Consider the following 23939-nt stretch of genomic DNA (forward strand, 5'->3'; position numbering starts at 1 on the left):
ATAACCAATGAGTAAACTGATGACCACAATAAAAATAGCAATATGATATAGACAATGGCTCTAGCTCGTTTAGCTCGCGAGCTAGCTTGTTATCTAAATGAGCTAAAACTCTAGTTCAGCTTGTTAGATTTTAGAACGAGCTAAGTTGAATCAGACATGAGCTAAACTAGCTCACGGGTATCGAGCTTTTTGTCCAGCCCTAGTCGCGGCCAAAATACATATGAAAGTGCAAAATTTGCTTTCAGGTTACATCACCTCATGAATCGAAGTGGGCCAATCCAAGCCCATAAGCAGGTCCTTACGACAAGCCAAGCCCATAAGTAAGGTCCACAGTAAATTGTGTCGTCGCAGGAAGTAAGTTCAGACTTTAAGAAGTTCAGAAATACTGTTCAGTTATTATAATTTCAGCATTAGTTTTTTTTTCTCTTTCTAGTATATTGAATGACATATTGTCGTCTGTACAGTTACCTACAATTAAGAATCGACTAGGATGCAGTACGCTATCAAAATTCTGTAGAATGAATTGGACGTATCTTGAGGGTGAATCCTTATTTCCCGATCATATCACCATATAGCCATATAGGATCTCAGATAAGCGGTACATCATATACAGTACAGATTGACAAATATGCCATCATTATATTATCTGATTACAAGATAAAGGATACCCCCATTATGCTTGTCCCATGAATTACAGCAAACCGTTAGACACAGTCGCAGAAAATAGATGTGGTAATTCAGCGAACAGGTAAATCGGTACGGTAAAGAGCTTACCTAAGTACTTTCTGTTAGGCAGTTTCAGTAGCTGCTTCTGAACTACAGTTAAAATCGGCTCAGATTGTAATAAACACAAGCATAGCATTACAAGCATTTCATTAATCAAGCAAGCAGGATGTTCAGTGTTTCATGGTAGCTTCATATATACAAATTTGAAGTAGCACACAATGTATATACACACACAATGAAGATGCACTATATTCTTATTGTGATGATTCCAGTATCTTCTTTCTTTTAAAGAAGAGGCATGGATATATTATTTCACCATGGTAACAGAGAATTCCGGCAACTGTATATGCTGTACATTTGATATGCACTAGTTTTCTGGGATTGGAGCATAACCCTGTGGTTCTTCCAGGCGAGCTGGAGCTACAGCAGCTACCACGACAGAAGCACCAAATAGCACGACTACCAATGCAGTGAAGTTCACCAAAAATGCCTCTGCGCCATATTTGTCAAGGCCTGAGCTCTGGAGGAAAGTGAGCTTCTCCAGAAACCCGAGTTCTGCAGTAGCCAGCGCTAAAATGTAGACGAAGAGCCCAAAAAGTATGTGCCAAGGAAGAACGCCCTTCCTCACATTTGGTGCAGCACCAGGGAAGAAAAATGCAACGAATCCGAATATCCACTGTAATAGATAAGGAAAATATAAGACCATACTCCAACGCTCATAAAACAATGTAATGTTTATTCTGTAGTGTATATTCTTGGGCAGACTTCAAACTACAATGTAATTTCTCAGAGTATCAGTTCAGTACTTGCATTAAGCCATCATTTATCTCTGAAAATAATCCAGTTTTTCATGACAGTTGGTTGCTAACATAAAACTATGAAAGGATCAAGTATGAAGCTTATAAATAGGTTTGTGACATCCACACAAGAATATTGATTCACTCAAAAGATCATGACTAAAAAGTCACAAAATCTTCTGTATCAGTTCTATTGGAAGTAAATTGTGTCAGTCAGTTCTTTAAAAAAAATCAATTCATAATAACTGCAGTAGTCTATCAAGTATCAACTCATAGTTATAAAAGGAAGTTCTTTTGAAAAAAAAATCAATTCATAATAACTGAAGTAATCTGTCAAATCATAGTAATAAGAGGAATCTAAGTTTGCAACCATGTGTATGGTTTTACCTGGATACCATATAAACAAATTGTTCCGATACCAAGCCAAGAGTGCAGGCTGTAAAGATTGGCAACTCCGGTTTCATTGTGATTTTTGAAAGCGCAGTATATTCCAAATGCACCAAGCACAAGCGCAATTGCGTGGAGAATCAGATGGATAAGCTTAGTTGTGTCATGGTTCCACGTAGGAAGTACTTTGTATATCATTATAGCTGCCAACATGAATGTGATATTACAAAACTGTAAATTTTGATCATGTGCCAGAGAACTAAAAACATTCTTAACATTACCTTCACTGCCGAGAATAATATAGCCAATCAGCATAAGAACAGGGTGAAGCTGCAATATCTCAACATCAGAAATATTTGAGATGTGACGAATTTTGAAATTCTAATGTAACCAATTTATTATACCGGACCCGTAAAAGAGTCCAGATAAAAAAAATGATTAAGAAACCATATATCTCATGGAGAGTTTTTGCAGGTCCATATATAGGTTCAAAATTTTAAAAGGGCCATTGCAGCGGAATACATATCATATTTACTATCTTGGTTCAAAAAACTTAAGAGCCTACAAACTTTCAGCTAAACAGACACAGACCAAGTCACACTCACACTTATGTTAGTCAATTGTCAGACGTGCTTATGTTAGTCAATCGTCAGACGTGTTAGAGACTAATGCAAGGCGTGTATAGACCAGCACTTAAAAACAGAGAGCCTATTTTCAGATGCAAGTGCACATTTAAAGTAAAGGCGCTTTTAGTCGTGCTCCATTTCTCTTGATATATGTTCAGCATCAAACCACCATTTGGGAGTCGTCTCTCTTTTCCCATCAGACAACCAACAATGGAGTGTGTTGACCAACAAAGGCGTGTGAGCATTCATCACTTAATTCCTAACCAAAACCAAATAGAGTAAACAACACTAGTGCCTACTCGTAATCGTAACCAATGAACCCTCTTTTCACTATTGTAGCTCTTGTCGAGTTGTCACCCCTTCAGAACATGCTTGCGATGCTTTGGTCAAATGAACATATGCTGATTAATCATGGCTCGAAATGATTATTTACCTTATAATGCAAGGTCGCAAGGACAATCAGTCATAACTCTTAGGGCATGTTTGGATGTTACAGTTTTTAGAAACCACATTACTTGAAAACCACAGTTTTTTTGAGTTGAAGGTAAAAAATATCAGTCTATGGAAACTGACACCTTTTTTGCATTTTAGCAAAACATGACGTGTTTGGTACCTGTGGTATATGATACAGTATTTAGATTAAAAAAGAATAGTTGTTGTGCGAACTAGCCATTATTAATTAAATTCAAACTAGATGGCATGCCCATGAGAAGCAGCAACATGCCTTTATGTCAAATTCGGTGAGACGCGGTATTTCATAACTACCCGGAAAAAAATATTTCATAACTACTATAGATAAACCTACACTATAAAAAAGGGAACAATATAGTGGAAGCAGGAACTAGTCTAGTCCCAGAAAGACAAAACTGGATAAGTTAACTCATGGTAATCACGTCCATCCCTAGCTAAATCAGATAACAACCAACAAAATTTAGCCGCATCCGCGTACTCTTTCATCATCGATACAGGGAAACTGGTTTGACCATTAGTCTAAGATGCTATATTTTTTCACCCTACAAGAACCAAATTTTACACAAGATTGGAAACAATCGCTTTACTTACATTACAAAAGAATCATGAGAGTGAGATACGGAGTTGAAATATGCTTTGATTTGCGTATGATGAGTCATTAATAATGTTGGATTTAAGATGATTTTAGTTGGCATGAGCTTGTTTGTGCGTGTTTTTGTTTATGGCTAACCAAAGCTTGAATTAGAACAGATTGTTTTAGAGTCTAAAAAAATGCCTCACCGGAACATCCGGTGTGTGAATTTTTTACCGCATCGGATAGTTTGGTGGTACGGTGAAGTGAGTATCGAAGCATTTTCAGTGCTGAAGAAGAAATGAGAGCGAACACTGGATAGTCCGGCGTTTTAGTGTGAGTACCGGAGGATATCACCGGATCTTTTGTTGCAGAGAGGTTGCGGAAGGGTGGTTTGGTGGATTTGCACACGTTGGATTATCCGGTGATGAGCACAAGATCACTAGAAACTTCCACCGGACCTTTTCTTATAAAGAGCAAAATTTTCATGTAACAAATAGTGCTACACTCACCGGATGGTCCGATATTCAGAGGCAAAGCATGTCAGATCATTCGATATTCACATGTTCAGCACAATGTATTTTGAATTGAGGATTTGTGATTTTGGTTTTGAACTAACTTAGTTTGGAGTTGGAGAAACATGTTTGCTTATCTCATTGTGTGCAAATGATGGATACAACTTGGCGGTCGACGACGGGATGATTGGGGCCAAGCGGGAGGCTTCGAGCCAGACGATCAAGGAGGCCGAGCGAAGTCAAGGGTGATCCTAGGTGTACGTGGAGGTCAAGCAAAGCATAATAAAGATGGAGTGTTGACAAAGTCAAGTGAATGGGAAGCTGGTGTAAGTGACAAGGCGGTTCGAGGGATTAGGAGCGGGAGAGGCTTGCCGGTGATCAAGATCGCAAGAAGGAGAACACGCGTCATCATCGGAGCGCTCACTTTAGGTGGAAGCAAGTGGAGACTAGTCACGCTTTGAGAAGCATGCTAGGGTTTCGTGGTTTGGCCTCAAAACCGTGATAGGGCTGGAGGAGTATATGGTACCATCACGAAGCTTGCATCGAGGCGAAGCTAATTCATGAAGGCAATGCGACCATCTGATGAATGGAGAATAAAATGAACCAAAATAATCTCGGTGGTAGGTATGAGTGTACTATAAGAGAGATGTATTTTGGGAAAAAGTTAGGAAACTTATGGGTCAAGTTTGCTAGACCTATAAATAGAGGGGTAGGGCTATGAGAGAGTTGTAACCAACCACTTGAGCCCCTTGTGCCATAGATTTGAGAGCCTAGTGCTAGGGTTTTAGAAGAGAGCAAGATGAGTCCTTAGTCTATGTAATAGGTGAGAGTTTTTAAGAGAAAAATCCTTGTAATCCGTCTAAAATAGAGCTAACCTCTTTGAGTAATTAAGTTTATATTTTTGCATATGCTTGAATTCCCCTCCTTCTAGTCTCTCTATTTGTTCTATTGCAAGTTTGCAAGTTTTTCTTTTTCGGTTGTGATTTTCTTGTTGATTTTTATTTTTGTCTTTGAGCTGCAATTTTTCAACCTTAGAAAGTTGTTGTTCTTATTGTTAGAAGCATAAATGTTCATATATTCATGTATTTGAGAGGGTCTTGAATTCCTTTGCCTCTAGACCATCAACTTGCAGAGTTGCTTCTTTCGGTGTCTGTCTTTTGCTTTGTTATTCATTCAAGTTTCAAGCTTTTGTGCACAATAACACATGGAATGGTTTTGAATATAGTCTATGATTCATATTTCATTCGTGGAGTCATGTTGCTTTGAAAATTTCTTTCTCTCTTTCTCTCGCTAAAGTTTATGCTTCTGTTTGTGCGTTTTTGAGAGGCGTTGGGTGAGCAAGGAATATGTCATCTATTTCGCAAGAAATTTGTATGACGCCTATTCACCCCCATCTAGTCGTTGTTCTTGGTCCTACAATTGGTATTAGAACCAGTTTGATCAATTGTTGATCTTAACCGGCTTTGTGATCCGTGGACGATATAGAGAAGTGAGAAGATTCTGTTGCTTGATGGCCGTGATTTTTCGTATTAGAAGGTGCGCATGACTGCTTATCTATTAAGCCAAGGAAGTGCAATTTGGGAGGTAGCTGATTCGAACTATGAGATCCATGCTGCTCGTACGACTCCGTTTCAAATCGAACAGTATAAAGCCAACAACAATACCAGAAATTTTTGTTCACAAGTCTGAGTCGAAATGAGTTTGACAAGGTCCAACACTTTCGTACTCCCAGGAGATCTAGACTGCTCTGAGTGTCTTTCATGAAGACACTAATCAGATTAAGCCCAGACTCCAAAGCACATACAACCAAATATATCAAATGTTTGTGCAAAGTCCCGGAGAATCTTTGGATACTATGTTTGCTCACTTTGATAGAATTGTTAGTAATTTTCGATCAACTGGTGTTTTGCCTTATTTTGACCATGAAAGAGCGACCAAGTTTCTCCATGCTCTTGACCATAGCATATGAAAAGTGAAGATCTCGAGCATTGAAGAGTCATCAAGTTATGACACATTGGCTTGTGATGATTTCTTCAGCAAACTCAAGTCCACTGAGATAGCTAAGGCGGCTCAGATAGGTCTCAAAAACCCCCTGTCTTATAACATGACGTTGATTTTTGGATCTAATGATAGCAATCAAACTGGAGCTGGTGTTCTTTATGCTAACACTTTATTTGGTGGTTTTGCGTTTTCCTCTTTTGTCTCTATCACAGATGAGCAAGTGGATGTGCTCGATGATGAAGATCTTGCACTGGTTATGAAGAAGTTCACCCGCTTCTACATCAACCGTCGAGACCGAAGGAAGGGCGTTTCCTGTGCCTGCTTTGAGTATGGTGACACCACCCACTTCAAAGTGGACTGCTTCAAGCTCAAGAATAGGGAAGACCGCAACCATGACTATAACAAGCATAAAAAGAAGAATAAGAAACCTTTCTTCAAGAAGAACCGTGACAAGATAGCCAAGACGGCTTTTAGGGCGTTCATGGCGGCACTCAACGACGTTGATACTTCATCAAGCGAGGAGGAGAGCTTGAAGGAGAAGGAACCGCTAGTGAAGAATATGAAAAAGGCCAAGGACTTCACCGGTCTCTGCTTCATAGTGAACGACAACAACGTCAGCGACCCCGAGCTTGATCCCTCCGAGGCATTAACTTCCTATGACCAGCTTTCCATCCAAGTCGATACATTGAATGATGCTCTCGTTAGCTATGATAGGTTACTTAAGAAAGATGTGTGTGAGTTGAAGAAGCTTAGGCATAAGTATGAGTCTTTCTTCTGAACTTGAGTTGCTTAGGTCTAGGGTCAAGGTTGAGGATGAGGATTGTGAGAGTTGCTTGGTTGTCATCAGTGAGCTTGCCGAGTTTCAAACTGTGCATGCTCAAGTAGCGATTAGTTACGCTTTGAGAAGTGTGCTAGGGTTTTACGGTTTGGCCTCAAAACTGTGAGAGAACTGGAGGAGTATGTGACACTATCATGAAGCTTGTATCGAGGCGAACCTAAGTCGTGAAGGCACTGCGACCATCTGATGAATGAAGAAGAAAATAAACTAAAATACCCTCGGTAGTAGGTAGGAGTGTATTACAAGAGAGTGGTATTTTGGAAAAAAACTAGGAAACTTGGGATCAAGTTTCCTAGGCCTATAAATAGAGGGATAGGGCTATGAGAGAGTTAAAACTAGCCACTTAAACCAATTGTGGCACCCATTTGAGAGACCAGTGCTAGTGTTTTATAGAAGAGGAAAATAAGTGCTTAGCCTATATAAAAGGTGAGAGTTTTTTTCAAGAGAAAAATCTTTATAATCCGTCTAAAATAGGGCTAACCTCTTTAAGTAATGAAGTTTGTATTTCTGCATATGCATGAATTCCCCTCCTTCTAGTCTCTATCTATTGGTTACCTTGCAAGTTTAGAAGTTTTCTTTTTTTGTTGGGATTTTCTTGTTGATTTTCGTTTTTACCTTTGAGCTACGATTTTTCAACCTTAGAAAGTTATTGTTCTTATTGCTAGAGGCATAAACGTTTATATATTCATATATTTGAGAGGGACTTGAATCTCCTTGCATGTAGACCATCAACTTGCAGAGTTGTTTCTTTCGGTGTTTGTCTTTTTGCTTTGTTATTCATTCAAGTTTCAAGTTTTTGTTCCCAATGACATATGGAATGATCTTGAATAGAGTTTATGGTTCATATTACATCCGTAGAGTCATTTAGTTTTGGTCTTTCTTTTTCTCTTTATCTCTCTAAAGTTTATGTTCTTGTTTGTACGTTTTTTAAGGATATTGAGTGAACAAAGAATCAACCATCTATTTCGTAAGAAATTGTAAAACGATTATCATCCATCTAGTTGTCGTTCTCGGTCCTACGGAGAGTATGAGCAAGCATCGATCCGTGCAATTGCCGATGGAGTAAATAAACTTGTAACTCAATTACAAACATGAACAATAGAGGCAGTTGATCTATCGCCTTTACTTGTATATCTAGATATCAAATCGTGTTCTCTCAGCAAAAATATAAAATTAGACAACATACATCAGCGTATTTACCAAAATAGACAACATGTTGTTGTATTTACAAATTTAGCATTCGTATTCGGTACATCATTTACCGAAAATAGATTTCGGTACACCGTACGCCGAAAAACCCATATTCGACATACCGTGTGAAGAATACGGCACTGTAGCCCATATTTGGCACACTGCGTGTCGAATACGGACAGTGCCGTATTCTTCACACGGTATGTCGAATATGGGTTTTGCGACCGCGACGTGAGTTGATGTGACCGCACGGCAGGCAAAAGCCATATTCGGCACATCGTGTGCCGAATATGGCACTGTAGCCCATATTCGCACACAGTGTGCCGAATACGGTTGATATTCGATACACGGTGTATCGAATATGGGCTAAAGTGTCATATACATTATACGGTGTGCCAAATATGACCGAGCCCACGGTTTTTCGGCATACGGTATACCGAATTTCTATTTTCGATAAATAATGTGCCGAATACGAATACTAAAATTATAAATACGATAACATATTATCTATTTCAGCGAATACTCTCATATATATATTATCTAATTTTAAATTTTTACCAATTCTCTCCCTACCTCTCCTGCTACTTCCACCAGCACCATACCCAGCATCTGCCTATGCTGACACAGCAGAAGTCGTACGTCTCCTAAAACCCAATCCTGAGATGATAAGAGGAAGAAAATAGTAGAAGAGATGCATTCTTGGTGCTCTTACAACAGATCCGCCCATAGTTTAGAACTTTGCATTACCTTTTCCAATTTTTTCTCTATGGCTACAGATGGGAGGAGGGTGCTGTCCATGGTTAAAGATGGGAAGAGTCGAAGAGGTCAGGGCTTCATCGCCTCAATTTAGAAAAAAAAAATGGTGAGTGGATTTTTCGGATACTCCAAAAATACCGGGGTTTTGACAATACTACAGTTTATAAAACTACAATTTTACATATTGTGGTTTTCTTGGAATACAACAGTGTTTTTCTGGTATCTAAACACCTCAAAGTTTTGCATGCCATAGTTTTCTTGACGACCGCGGTATCCTATAAAAAACTATACATACTTAGCATCCAACATCTGAATCAATTTGGATGTCGTAGTTTTTTTAAAAATATGGTACGGAGAATACTCTCAGATTTAAAAACTAGAGCCACACACTACCATGGTTTAGAAAAAAGATGTGCTGAGTGGAGTTTCTAAAACTTCAAAAAGATTACACTTGGCTATACTATAGTCTTCAAAACTACAAGATATGTTACATCCAAACACCTCCAAAATTTTAAAAACCAAAATATTTTATAAAGCGATAGTATTTTTTAAAGAACTCCAAAAAAACTTAGCATCCAAACTGGGCTTAAGATGTTCTTCGCATAAGTTACAGAGCCTTCATATGTCTTAACAGTTATCCAACCGTTAATCTCCAACAAACCAAACCTCGAAATCTGCGAAAAGGATACAACAGATGCCATATGCGGTCAAATTTCTGCACTTTCTTGTTCATGAAGCTACCAACCCCCACTCGACTAGACGTGACATGAAGATTTCTTTTCACAGTACGAAGTAAAAATAAGAAAGATATACACGTGAATACTTTAAATTTATATCATATATATATATTAAAAAAGTGTAAACATAGGTATTTTATTATATTACTAGATTTTTTATCTACACTTGCAACACTTATCTGCGACTACACCTATTCAAACGACACATCGAGCCAAGCTTCAGGCTGGGTTTTGAAAAGCCTGACGGGAAAAACAAAAGTCTGAGCCCAACGCTAGGCTAGGTTTTCAGACCCAAGCCTGGCCCAACAGTGGGGTTTTTTAGACTAGGCTCGGGTTTTCTCGGCCTTTTTTTTTTGTTTCAGGCTGATTCTTGAAGCCCGAGCCTGGCCCGAAAAACGCTACGGATTGAGAAGTTAAGCTCAAGCTCAGCCCGTGTACTGGTCGGATCAGACCATATCAGACTTTTTCTGTCCCAGTTGATTAGATCGGGCTGCTCATGAGAGTATATGACCCACTTTAATACATGGCAAAAATATAAGAATCATTTAATAAATAGTCTATTTGTTCGTCTGTCTCTTAAATACAGTTACGCAAGTAATTTTATGAAAAATCGTAACCAAATTAGTATAAATTCATAAGTAATTTTTTAAAAAAAGTTAACACAATTTAGATCCGATATTCAAGAAATTTTAGAAACAAATAAGAACCATTCAAAGATAATATTAAATCTAGCTGCTACATATTTTTAATAAAATATAAGAACAATTTTAGAATAATTTTGTTAAAAGCAAGTTTTAGAAAAGTAAATTGATTCAAACTCAAATGTAATTATATATCCTTTTAGAAGTAAAATAGATTTGCATATTATATGACTAAACCATCCACTACAGTTTTTAGATTTTATCAAATAAAAAATCACAGCATCAAGTTGTCCGCGTCCAGTCAAAAGAGCTCGGGGAGAGAGGCCTAAAGAATAGGGTGCTAGTAGTAGTACTCACGTTGAAGATGAGATTCTTGTTGGTGGCCTCGAAGGCGAGCCCGCCCCGGAAGTGGATGCACCAGACCAACACCATGGCCGCCGCCGCCACGGCCAGCGCGTGCGCCACGTACGTGAACGGCGCCGCCCGCACGCCCAGCCCCATCGCCTCCGATGGTCTTCTCCTCGTCCCCTCAATCCTCTCGCTCTCCCCTGCGTGCGCCGCTGCTGCTGCCTACGGCGACGGAATGAGTGTAGAGAATGCGGGAGCGTGGTTCTTTGGGGAATTTTTTTTTATTAAGTTTGGTTTTCGTGGTTTCTCATAAGGCCAGGTGGAGGTGGGTAGGTGTCCTTACATTGATGGATGGATGGATGGATGATGCCAACGGGGAGGTTAATGACAATATCATGTCCGTATTGTGAGCTAACGGTTCTTTTACCTTCCAACGTAGTACTTCCGTTAAAAAAAAGTATTATCTCCGTTATTTTTTATTTGTTCTGGTTTATTTTTCACTGTCTTTAATGTGTCTTTTGGCTATTAATTTTTATTACATTGTATCAATATATATTACTCCCTCCGGTCACAACATGATATTTTAGATAACATATGATCTTTTATGCATAGTTTTGATCACTATTTTTTATTAGATTATATTTATAAAATTTAATAAATTTATAATATTATGAAAGTATTTTTTAAAAGAAATACGCACCTATGATTTTAATATTTCTAAACTAAATATTTTGAAAGCTATTGTTAGTCAAACATTTAAAAGTCTGATCGAATCTTTTCTAAAATAATTTATTTTTACGACCAGAGAGAGTAATAAAATTATACTTTTATGAAAGCTTTTCTAAAGATAAATTTAGTTATATATTTTTTATATAGCTAATATTATTTTTCAAACATATTAGTCGGCAAACTTTTAAAAGTTTGAATGTATGGATTCTAAAAGGAAAAATAAAAAAGAATGGAGGTAATATTGTTTTAGATTGTGTGCGGTCAACATGTTTAATTTTTTATTGTTAATATCTTTTTCATATTTTAATTGAACTTTTGAAAATGATATTACTAGATATGTCTTAACAATAATCTCAAAAGATTACAGCTTTGTTATAATTTTATATACATTTTATATAGCTAATTAACGATCAAAGTAGTGTATTGATAACCATATTAATGTCGAAAACAACATTCTTGTGTGACCGGAGAGAGTAACATTAACTGTACTCCTTTTTACTATTATAATTATGTGGAGAATTTTACGTAATTAGATCTAAATCCTCTCTGTAAACAAAAGTCAGATGTTATCCAAAGGTTAGGTTCTAGCCTGATCTGATCGGCAACTTTCTAGGCTGGCCCCCATATGTGTGGGAGGAAGGGAACGCGGGGGCCGGCATGAGAAAGCGACGGCAAATCGCAAGCGTGGAAACGCTGCCACCGCTCAGAGGATGACTGGTGGGTTGTCAAAATTCGTGAACGTGCTTTCTTGTCTTCACTGCACTGATCCGCATGGAGTCATGGTCTCATGCATTTAAACGATTTAAACAGGGCGGAGCATAGCGGAGACCAAGTAGGCCATGGCCTCTCTTTTTAAAAAAAATGTTCGAATCACTCCCGAAACAAGTTGGTTTTAGACCTAATGTAGTATTATTTGTGGAATTCTACTCCCTCTCTTCAGCCTAGCTATCTATATTTGTTTCTACTGAACTTATACATAAACTCTATATCAAGGGTTTTTTCTGACAATATGTCTATTAGAATAATGAGTTTGTCTTCATGATTCATGAATCGAACAGGAGACGAAGCACACGTAATGTGTACAGGTTTGGGCTCTAATTGAAATAATACCCTACGTCATGTGTGCTCAATGATATATCTGTATTCACTCGAATATAAGCAATATATCTAGATCTATTACAAGAGTAGATAAGATCTAAACTAGATTAATGAGGAAGTTGTTGAGTATCTCTTATGACCTTAGTGCTTGCATCGAGTTACAAATGAGTTGTGCTTCTTTTTAAAAAAAGAGTCTCCCTTTAGGAGTCTGGGTCCCCGCCTTATATAGGATCTTATACCGCCACTTATCTCGTTGTAGTCGATAGAGAGTCATTCATCTTGTCCACCAAGAAAAATCAAATAAATCCGGCTAGGATGCTAATTCTTCTCGAGTTGGGCAACCAATCGAGATCTTTCTAGTATACGCCTACTAGATCTTCGAGAGTATCAGGTACCGCAGATTCGGTTCCGTAATATCCGGAGTTGTTAACCATTCATACGGCATACCTTATCCGTATATGCTATGCTCTTTATGCGTATATACATCATAGTTAGATATTCGACAGTAGCCCCCTAACTCTACTCGGGAGGAAGGGTTTCTACAATTTTCCACTCGAGTACCACCAAGTCAAAGCCTGGTCGAATAAAGTGGTTCAGGCTTGCAGTTGAGAGAATCAAGTAAGAACGGAACCTATTCCGAGTATCGAGTGTAAACACAATTGGGTCGAGCGCTCTCCTGTTAACCACACTCGAAGCTTAAGAAAGGACTAAAAGCTCGATTAGTCAACACCCAATTCCGAGTAGAGTTAAAAAAACCTTTCAAAATTTGAACCGATGGGTATAGGCGTATTCAATGTGTGCAAAGATTCGCACGATATCGTTACTCCGCCTTTCACGTCGATCGAGGCATCACAAGATGGGAGTGGTTGCCGAAAGAAAATAAGTTTTGGGTTATTTACCTGTACTAACCGGAACTGTAGCGGTCATTCCTTCCCCTCATCACTAGCCTTTTCGCACAAGCCCCCATCTTTCTCAACCCATACACTCACCGCCGCTAGGAAACCATGGATTCTGGTTCTCCTTCGAAGACCCTCGCTCCCTCCTCGCCGGAAGAGGAGTCTGACGTGAAGTCCACCGTTGCCCCGCCAAAGAAACTTGACAAGACAGAGCTCCTTACTGAGACATGGTCAGCCTCTCTGATGCAAGAATCAAGCTTGAGGGAACTCGAGGCTGAAGGAATAGTGCCCTATCGCGACCTTCACAATTATTCCACCATCGTCTCCTCAAGCAGAGAAATCCTCAGTGGATGTCTCTGGGTCAAGCTTACAAACCAACAAGACTGAAGTACTGGCATTGGCCTTAACGGAAGATCCTTTTGCGGCTCTGGAGGACCTCATTAAGGCTGCAAGCGCCTAGGTGGTTGCTGCCAAGGCCCAGTATTTGGAAGTCATCCACAGCAACTACCAAATGAAAAAGGATGTGGAGCTCGCCTCTCATTTGGCAAGAATCGAATGATAGTGCTCCCCTTGATCACCAGTAAGTGATTCATTCATTGAGTAACTACTAATCGATCCCTATCTATTCTTTCCAGTTCTCGAGTCCATAATTAAAGATAAAAATGACCTCATTAATGAGCAATGAAAAACCATCAAGAACAAGGACAAATATCCGGGAAAGCTCCAAGGCGACCTGAAGCAGGACAGAACTAATCTAAAAGCCATGGCTGATGTTTTGAAGAAGACGGAAACTGTTTGGGACGCAATGGTAGATATTTCAAAGAAATTAGAGGGTGATCGAGATGCCACAATTACCAGTCGGGGAGCTGCAGTTACAACACTCCAAGAGCTAGAAGAGCATACCCTCGATCAGATGACCCAATCAGCCTCCCTTAGCACCAAAACAATATTTGGTCTCCTCAAGAGCTATGATCCCAATCTCGACATCTCGATGGTGACAGTAGATTTCAGATGCCCTATAGAGGAGGCAGCAAAAATTATGGAAAGCGTAAAACCTCTGATCTCTGCTTTCGTCAAGTCTTTGGGGCTTAGCCCGTCCGACGGAGAAAGCGAAGGTAGTCCTTCTAGCTAATGGTCCGTGGTGCGGGACTCAAAACATTTAGATTTGATCCGTACTATGGGGATGTCTGTAAACACTACTATTATTTTGCTTGTCTACTATGTTATTGCATGCTATTTCTTATCGATGAAATAGAGTTAGCATAAGTAGATGCAAAACTAATTAGCAAGTGTTATTATTATCCTCGAAGATCACTTATCGAATATATTTTAGTTCCTAAAATCTCAACTAAACAAGCCATTAGATGCACGATCCTCGAGTAATTACTCAAGGTGGCCAGAAAAAGAATAAGTAAAAGACTAGTATAAAACTACAAACAGAACACATGATGGACTTTTGCAAACTTTTACTAATTTGCGCGTTTGATCAACATACGAATAAAAACTCATCAAAGAGCACACACGAGACCGACTGGGACTTTTCGAATCTTTGTTGGTCGCTAAGCATGAGATGTCTGACAATGTCGGTGCCGTTATGCCTTATGAGGTATGATTGTCCGTCATCGACCCAAAACATGTCTCGGTTGGTTCTATCCAATGCGATCAACGCGAAGTCAGATAAACTTTTGCAAAAATACTTACAAAAGATATAGTATTATTATGTAGCCCCCGACTCTGGTCGAGGAGAAAAAATTTCGAGTAGAGAGTAAGAAAGAACATACCTGTACCATTGAAGGAAAATAGCGTAGTCCTCGACTTCCTACTCAATGACTGAACAGAACGAAGGGTGAAGCTTTAGCATCGAAAGTATGCGATGTAGCCCCCGACTCTCTGTTTGATGTGATAATCAAAACATAGAGTAGAGCATATTTGTCATACTTGACGTGGCCCATGTCTCTTACTCAATTGCTGGATTCGAGTAGATAGTGGAGCATAAGAGCTAATATTATACGATGTAACTCATAGCCTTCTGAATGGCGTGATAACTAGAGACAAAAACTAAAGCAAAAGCATAAAAATGCATGATGTAGCCCCCAGTTCTTCACTCTATGTGATAATCGTGTGGAGAGTAGAGCGTAAGCGTAAAAAATACTTGATGTAGCCCCCCGACTCTCTGCTCAATGTGGAAATCGAGTGGAGAGTAGAGCGTAAGCATCCAAAATGCATGATGTAGCCCCTGACTCTCTGCTCAATGTAGAAATTGAGTGAAGAGTAAAGCGTAAGCATCAACACATTGTTCTCGACCATAAACTTGGTGGCCTTAGCCCCCGAGCTTTGGGTTACAACTATGTTGTGGTCACCGAGTAAACTCAAGTAGATGGGTAGATGAGCATCAAAAACCCAATTCAATTCGTGCTCGTTTTCACCACAACCTTTGATTTGATGTTTCATAATGACGCGCCATAACACTCCCATGACACCTTGACTTCCGTCGGGCGCGTAGCGTGACCGAGGGGTTCTTGAACACGCTATTGTTTTGGATCTTGACGGTTCTGTTTACATAGTACCACCCGTTTCCACAACTATAAATAGAGGGGACCTAAAGCCATTTGTCTTCACTCCGTCTCCTCCCTTTGTTCCTTTGCCTTGCCTGGTAGAACTTGTAGAGCTTGAAGCCATGGCCTCCATTCCACCGCCATCTCCTGAGTCGAGCTCAGAAACTAGAGGAGAGGGAATTCTTTCCCTGAAGCCTCTTGCCATGGTTCCACCCGGCGTCATCATCATTTCTTCCGATGAGGAGGAATCAAATGAGGGGCTTAGAGGAAGAGAGCACAAAGAATCACCTAGGGATAGCCGACCCCTCTCCCGGTGGATGCATCGCTTCATTGCCACTTATGCCATGTGGCGAGCGATGCGAATGACACGGGAGATAGATGAAGCTGGTGGTGATCCTGATGAGATCATTGACCAAGCTACTGATGAAGTTTTCAACGATGAAGCCCCTGAGCTCCCGGTGGTGAAGAAAGTACGGTCGTATTCTCCATCGACAACCACCAGACCATCTCCGCGGCTGCGGATGGTCCGTCAGGCTCGCTGGTGCCGATCAGTAGCTCTAGCAAGGTCTTCACGTCAGCCATTTTATCTAGCCCTTATGCTGGCCGGCGTCTGATTCTCGGAGTTATCAGCTGCCACCTCGGAGAAGAATATAGAAAGTTTCTCGATTCATCCAAGGGCGAATAGGAGTCCACACGCTCTGAACTCTTAGAGGTGATGAATCTTCACTATTTGCCACATAGGTTGAGAGGAAAAATATGCAATAGGTTAGTTAATCTGATCCAAGGGCAAATAGGAGTCCACACACTTCCTGAACACTTAGAGGTGGTGGTCTTCACTATTTACTACATAGGTCGAGAGGAAAAATATGTAATAGGTTAGTTAATCTGATCGAATGTAATCGACTTACCTGTAACTCACCTTATCTACGAATAGAACTGTCAGAGTTGATCGATGTGCCACAATTTCTCGAGTATCTCATCGTTTGGAGTAGATAATCGTATTAATCCAGGTCGAGTAACTTCAACTAGTATATAGGGTCCTTCCCACTTAGGTGATAACTTATGGCACCAGACATGTTCTGCACCTTTCGTAGGACAAGATCTCTGGTAGCGTGTCTTCTGGGCTAGACTATGATATCTACACAACGCTTGCTGATACTTAATCACTCGAATGAATGCTCGACCATTGTACTCCTCGAGTAAATTAATGTCATCCGCTCATAACTACTCCTGCCTCTTTTTCGAGTAATTTTCCACTCGAGGTGATCTGACTGCAATTCAGTTGGGAGCACTGCTTCTGTTCCGTAGACTAAAAATAACAGAGTTTCACCGATGTCCCTATTAGTCGAGGTACGAATGACCCATAGTACCGAGGGAAGCTCTTTCACCCATCGCTTTGAGTAGGCCTTCATCCTGTAAAAAACCCGAGTTTTGAGACCCTACAAGACTATACCATTAGCACGCTCAACCTGACCGTTGCACTGCGGATGAGCTACATAGGCGAAACAAGTTTTAATGTCCAATTCTTCACAGAACACAATAAAGGTCCCGCTTTTGAACTGGCTACTGTTATCTGCAATTATCCGATGTGGAATTCTAAATCGGGTAATTATGCTCCTCATGAATTTATTAGCCATTTTTGTGGTTATCTTTCCAACGGGTTTGACCTCAATCCCCTTAGTGAATGTGTCGATAGCTACAAATAAGAACTTGTAACTACCTTGGCCCTTTGGGAACGATCCTAGAATATCCAAGTCCTAGACAGAGAAAGGCTAAGAAAGAGGAATTATTTGCAGAGTTTGGGTCGGTTGAGTGGTCTGTCTTCCAAAAAATTGGCAGCTCTTGCACTTTTTGACCAGCTTAAAAGCATCCTGGAGGGCAATCAACCAATAGAATCCATGGAGGAAGGCTTTTCTAACCAAGGTGCAATAAGACACATAATTACCACACATGCCTCAATGGATATCGAGCAATAATTTATTGCCCTCTTCCTGAGTGATGCATTTCATCAAGATTCCATTACTCCCATTTTGGTAGAGCTTGCCGTCTACCAAAGCGTATAGCTTGGACTTACGAGCAATTTTCTTTGTAGACGCATCATCGCTAGGGATGTCTCGACCTTCGAGATAGGTTTGGTATGAAGTCATCCAAGTCGGCTCGCGTTCGAGTAGTGCAGCTACCGTGTCTGCGGTTTCTTCCTTCGTAACCTTGCTAGACTGCTAGTCGGGTTGGGCAATATCTATTTGCCGAACTATCAGGACAGATGGTCTGAGGAGTTTCTCAATGAAGACCCCTATAGGCACCGGTGCTCGAGAAAAAATGAGTCTAGCAAGTTCATCTGCACCAGAATTATCACTCCTTCTGATGTGCATTGCTTCTAGCCATTCGAACTTTTTCTCAAGCTTGTGCACCTCGTATAAGTAAGCCGCCATGTTGTCATCCAAGCACTGGTACTCCAAACACTGGTACCCCTTTCACGAGAAGTCGACTGATTCCAACGTAGCTATGCGGTGGCCATTTACTAGTTCCTCGTATTCTGTAACATTGTTAGAAGCTTTAAAGTATAATTGAACAATGTACATGAGTTCGTCGCCCATCGGAGATTTGAGTATGATGCTAGTCCCTGAGCCTTGAAGCATGAGCGATCTATCAAAGAAGAGCGTCTAGTGGTCCTCGACCGCCCTTGGCTTAGTTTCGTCAATGCTTGTCCATTCAACGTTGAATTCCACCAGTACTCCTGACATCATGCTTGTGCATGGTGCATAGTGTACGTTGAACTTATTGAGTTCAAGCACCCATTAGGCGATTCGTCCAGTAGCCTCTCTATTATGTGTGACATCCTTCAATGGATACGTCGTCATGGCAGTGACCTTATGAGCATGGAAATAGTGTTGTAGCTTACGGGAAGATATCAAGACTGCATAAAGCAACTTTTGCACTTGCAGGTATCGTAGTTTCGTATCGTGTAGGACTTTGCTCATGTAGTAAGCAGGTTTCTGAACCTTGGCTTTTTTATCCGGGCATTCCTGTTTGACCACCAAAACCGTGCTTACAACTTGCAGGGTAGCTGCAACGTACAAAAAGAGCTCCTCTTTTTCATTAGGCGGGGTAAGAATTAATGGAGACGATAAGTACCTTTTTAAGTCCTTAAAGGCATTCCTCGCTTCTTTCGTCCACTTGAAGAATGGCATCCCTCGTTCACTCATCCTAGAAATGAATCGACTAAGGGTTGTGATGCATAATGTCAGTTTCTGAACCTCCTTCAGTATTCGAGGTGACCGTATCTAGTTGAGAGCCTTAATTTTGCGTGGATTAGCCTCAATACCTCGACTTAACATGGGAAGCTAAGAAGCTTGCCAGATAGCACGCCGGACGTGCACTTTTCAGAGTTGAGCATCATGCGATACTTCATAAGGTTGTCAAAGGTTTCCTTGAGGTCGATGATCAATGCATCTTTGTTCCTAGACTTAACTACAATATCATCGACATAAGCTTCTACAGTGCGCCCAATCTAGATTGTAGACAATTCTGAATACATCTTTGATACGTAGCATCGACATTCTTCAAACCAAAAGACAAATAATAATTTTGTTGGTGTAGGGGCTTGAATGGCGATGGTGGTGACTCCTTCATCATCGGAGTCGGAGTCTGAGTTTGAGTCCCACTCCTCGTCAATATGAGCGTGACCGGAATATTTCTTCTTGTATGCTTTGCTCTTGTCCTTCTTGAATGGCTTGCCCTTCTTTTCTTCTTTGTCTTTGCTCTTCTTCTTGTTAGGACAATTCGCTATGAAGTGGCCAACTTCGCCACACTCATAGCCCCGTCTTGGAAGTTCTTCTTTTGGGCATGTCTCTTTTATATTTGCTATATCCTCCCTTCCTCATGAATTTCTTGAACTTCCTCATAAAGAAAGCTATTTCTTCATCATCAGAGCTTTCATCTTCACTTGAGAAAGACTCTACAACTTGTTTCCTCTTGCTTGCCTCGAAAGCTATTTCTTTGTTCTTGGAAGTGGAGATTTGCTTGGACAAGTTCTTCACTTCATTTGCTTCTTCTTCCATGAGCTCATGAGTAAGTATTTCCCAAGAACATCACTTGGGGTGAGCCTTTTGTAATCTCTCCTTTCCCGAATGAGGGTGACCAAAGTTGGATTTCTTGGAGCGAATGCTCTAAGTAACCTTCTCACAACCTTGTGGTCATCGAGTTCTTCACTCCCAAATCCTCTTATCTTGTTCACAAGTACCATCATCCGATCATACATGGCTTGTGGAGTCTCATCATCCTCCATGACAAACCTTCCCAATTTGCCTTCAAGTAATTCAATCTTGGATTCCCTCACACTAGTTTTACTTTCATGAGACACTTGAAGTGTATCCCAAATTGATTTAGCCTCCTCAAGCCCATCCACCTTGTTGAACTCTTCGGGGCTTAAGGCGCTAAGTAGGACACTTGTTGCTTGGACATTTCTATGTATGGCTTATTCTTGTTCAGGTGTAAGCTCCATGTCTTCGGCTGGAAAATCAATACCTACACACACAATTTTCCAAATACTCGGATGGAGCAATATTAAATGCATCTTCATCTTGTGCCTCCAAGCGGCGTAGTGAGTACCATAAAAAATGGTGCACGCCCGGACGGCACAGAGATGAAGTTGTTAGAAGGGGAATTTAATTTGCTATAATCGAAATTAATTTTAACTCCCTTTCTTTCTTTGGGGCCACCGGTTGTTAACGCATCTCCCGAATCCATTTGTCTTCTAGAACCACCACCCGAGGTTTCACCTTTGGGACTTTTTGGGCTTTTCTCTCCGGATGCCGACATCTCTAATTCCTCCAAGCGGTTAAGCCTTGTAGGAGGTTAGGCTCTAATACCAATTGAAAGTCCTCGATGTCGACTAGAGGGGGGTGAATAGTCATTTATAAAATTTGGAACTCAGCAGTGGATTAAACAGTGTCCAGAGACTCTAGCTCAATCTGGATACTCCGGGTTCCGGAGTATCCGAGTTCACCCGGATTATCCAGACTATACAGGAACTCGAAATAAAAGTAAGTTTAAGAGAATCTACTAGAGACTATGAGCTACCACTGTATCTCTAAGATGGATATGTTCTTCTCAACAATAATCTTGCACTCAAATACTCGTAAGCAACAATATTGAGCCAAATCCTCAAATAACAATTTGAATGAATAACTTGCAAGAATTTAAATGGAGACAAGATTTAAATCCGAAGTTCGGCCACCTCACAAAGAAGTGCCTACGTCTCTGTTGAGGAGCTCACAAAGAGCCGGGTCTTTTCCAACCCTATCCTCACCCAAGCGACTACAAAGATCGAGCTAGAGTTCTTACTCAATTCGTGGGTGATACAAACTCCCCATGGCACTCCACAATAATTGGGTGCTTTACGGGTGATCTCTTGCCGTCTAGAAGCACAAAGCTTCAAGAGAAAAAGATTGCAATTCGCAGCTTGGCAAGAACTCAAAATGCTCAAAGATTTTCTTTTTGCTCTCTTGCTCCAAATTTCACTCCCCAAACCAAACTCACAAATCTTATTAAAGATTGGGCACTAGAGGGGCTTGGGAGGACTATTGAATGCTCTAGAGAGAGTGTATGCACTGGTGGTTCAGTAAGCATTGAATGAGAGGGAGTCAAGAGGTATTTATACTCTTCCCCCAAAAACTAGCCGTTACTGTGCTATTCAGACAGACTCGGAGTATCCGGGTTCACCCGGAGTCTCCAGGTAGTACAGAAAATCACGCACCTAACCTGTCAGAACTAGCTGTTACACTGACCTGGAGTATCCAGGTAACACTTTGAGAAAAACTGGCTAGAACACTAGTTAGGGGGATGCTCGGAAGATCAGGAAGCATTAGGACTCGGAGACTTCAAACCAACTCAGAGACTCCGACTAAAAACCTTGGCTAACCGAGAGCCTTTCTCGGAGTCTCGCTCGGAAACTCCGGAACTTAACAGCATCCGGAGTATCCGAACTAACTTGGAAACTCCGAGCTTAAAATTAAATCGAAACCAAGAGCTCTTCTCGGAGTCTCACTCGGAGGCTCTAGATCATTTGCACTGTCCGGAGTATCCAGGCTATCCCGGAGACTCCGGGCTCAGAATTAAAGCCAAACCGAGAGCTCTTCACGAAGTCTCACTCGGAGACTCCGGAACATCTATAGAGTACGGAGTTTCCAGACCAACCTGGAGACTCCGAAAACAAACAAATCTGCCCTATGTTCCTGGTGTTCGTGAGTGATGGTGTCTCTCAAAAATTGGTTTTCACAAAATACTTTGAGCACTGAGACACTACCAAAACTACGAAAAGCATCCCTCTTAATAGTATGACATTCCTAAAACTCAAATTCAAATTAAAATCGAGTTAGACTCTAAGAGTTTCTTCATGTCACTTCTCCTTTCTTCTTGAGGGTCATTGACTTCTCTTATCCTTTTTCAATGGGACTAAAACTTGTTCATACACTTGATAAAACCATTAGTCCCTTAATCGTTTATCATCAATTATCCAAAACCCACAAGGGGCCTAGATGCACTTTCAAGAATCAGATAGACTCCTTGGACATTAGCATCTGGGGTGCTAAAAACGCCACTACCGAGGCTTGGTTGCGGTCGAGCCAATGAAGCCTCGTGATGGCCGCCTTGGGGGAGTTTATCCCTCGATCTCTAGACTGGTGCTGGTGGAGGCGTGCCCACTAGAAGCCATCATTGAAGACCAGGAGGCACCGGTCCTCCTACGGTTCATCGATGATCGATGGTATTAGGAGCGTATAGAGCTCCGGCTGTAGATATCTCTGTCAGTATATCTCCAGCATTGGCGGCCGCTGCTGTTGAATCCTCGAGGATTTTCGTGCCATTATTCACCACGGTGTTTGGATCTACCACCATCGGATCGGCAGGTGGGACCCCGGTTCCTCCAACCATAAACACAAATCGATTTGTTCGGTTGCTCTGGTTGTCGATGGAGCTGTTATCACCACTCGCGTCGCTATTGGTATCTATGAACTGCAGAACATTGGGCTTCTTGGGATCCCATTCAAGGTTCCCCACCTCGTAGTACGTGTCCAATGGGATGGACTCAAGAATACCGGTGTGGATTAGTCCACCTTGATCGTCCCAGCGGAAAACCATAGTTTTGAACATGATCTCTGATCTAGCCAGGGTGATTCGAAAGGGATCGCTGGTGATCCGAAGTGGTCATAGAAGTCAGCATCGGAGAATCAAGTGCGAATATGCACTCAAGACATAATCGATCCTGAAAAGCAGAAGATCCTACTTAATGCGCCAACTGTAGAGGGTTTTTCCCTGACAATATATCCGTAAGAATAATGGGATTGTCTTCGTAATTTAGGAATCAAACAAGAGACATGGCACACGCGATGTATACAGGTTCGGTCTCCAATTGGAGTAATATCCTACGTCCTGTGTGGTTGATGATGTATCTGTATTGAATCGAGTACAAGCAATATGTCTAGATCTATTATAAGAAGTAGATAGAATCTAAACTAGACTAATGAGAAAGTTGCCAAGTATCTCCTGTGGCCCTAGTGCTTGTGTCGAGTTGCAAATGAGTTATGCTTCTCTAGGAAAAAAAAAAGAGAGTCTCCCTTCGGGGGTCTGGGTTTCCGCCTTATATAGAGGTAGAGATCTTGTATCGCCTCTTATCTCATCGTAGATAGGAAGTCCTTCATCTTGTCCACTAAAAAAAAATCAGATAAATCCGATTATGACGCTAGTTGTTATTGAGTTGGGTAACCAATCGAGACCTTTCTAATCTACAACTCCTAGATCTCTGAGAGTATCAGGTACCACAGATTCAGTTCTATAATATCCGAAGTTGTTAAGCATATATACGATATGTATTATCCATATATATTATATTTTTTATACGTATATACCCATGGTTAAATATTGGACTGTGGCACTGGGTAAGTTGGATTGACGTCGAGTTGACTGCCTAGTAAATTTTGCGTGAGATTTGCGTTACATGTTCTTGGAATTGAGGGGCAATTCATTGGCCCCGTGACTACACGTTGTTCGAGTGACC

At 40.9% G+C, this 23939-nt stretch overlaps 1 protein-coding gene across 1 annotated transcript; it reads right to left on the reverse strand.

Moving 5' to 3' along the window:
• Window positions 1-856: 856 nt before the first annotated feature.
• Window positions 857-10919, reverse strand: LOC133919407 (probable ascorbate-specific transmembrane electron transporter 1). The gene is made up of 4 exons (XM_062363790.1): window positions 10615-10919; window positions 2192-2240; window positions 1911-2113; window positions 857-1402 (listed from the first exon to the last, which is right to left on the reverse strand). Exons 1-4 carry the CDS (start codon window positions 10756-10758, stop codon window positions 1094-1096), a joined length of 705 nt encoding a protein of 234 aa, XP_062219774.1. The 5' UTR covers window positions 10759-10919; the 3' UTR covers window positions 857-1093.
• Between the last annotated feature and the right edge of the window lie 13020 nt (window positions 10920-23939).

The sequence above is a fragment of the Phragmites australis genome, chromosome 5 (genome assembly GCF_958298935.1).
Source record: "Phragmites australis chromosome 5, lpPhrAust1.1, whole genome shotgun sequence".
Taxonomy (NCBI): Eukaryota; Viridiplantae; Streptophyta; class Magnoliopsida; order Poales; family Poaceae; genus Phragmites; species Phragmites australis.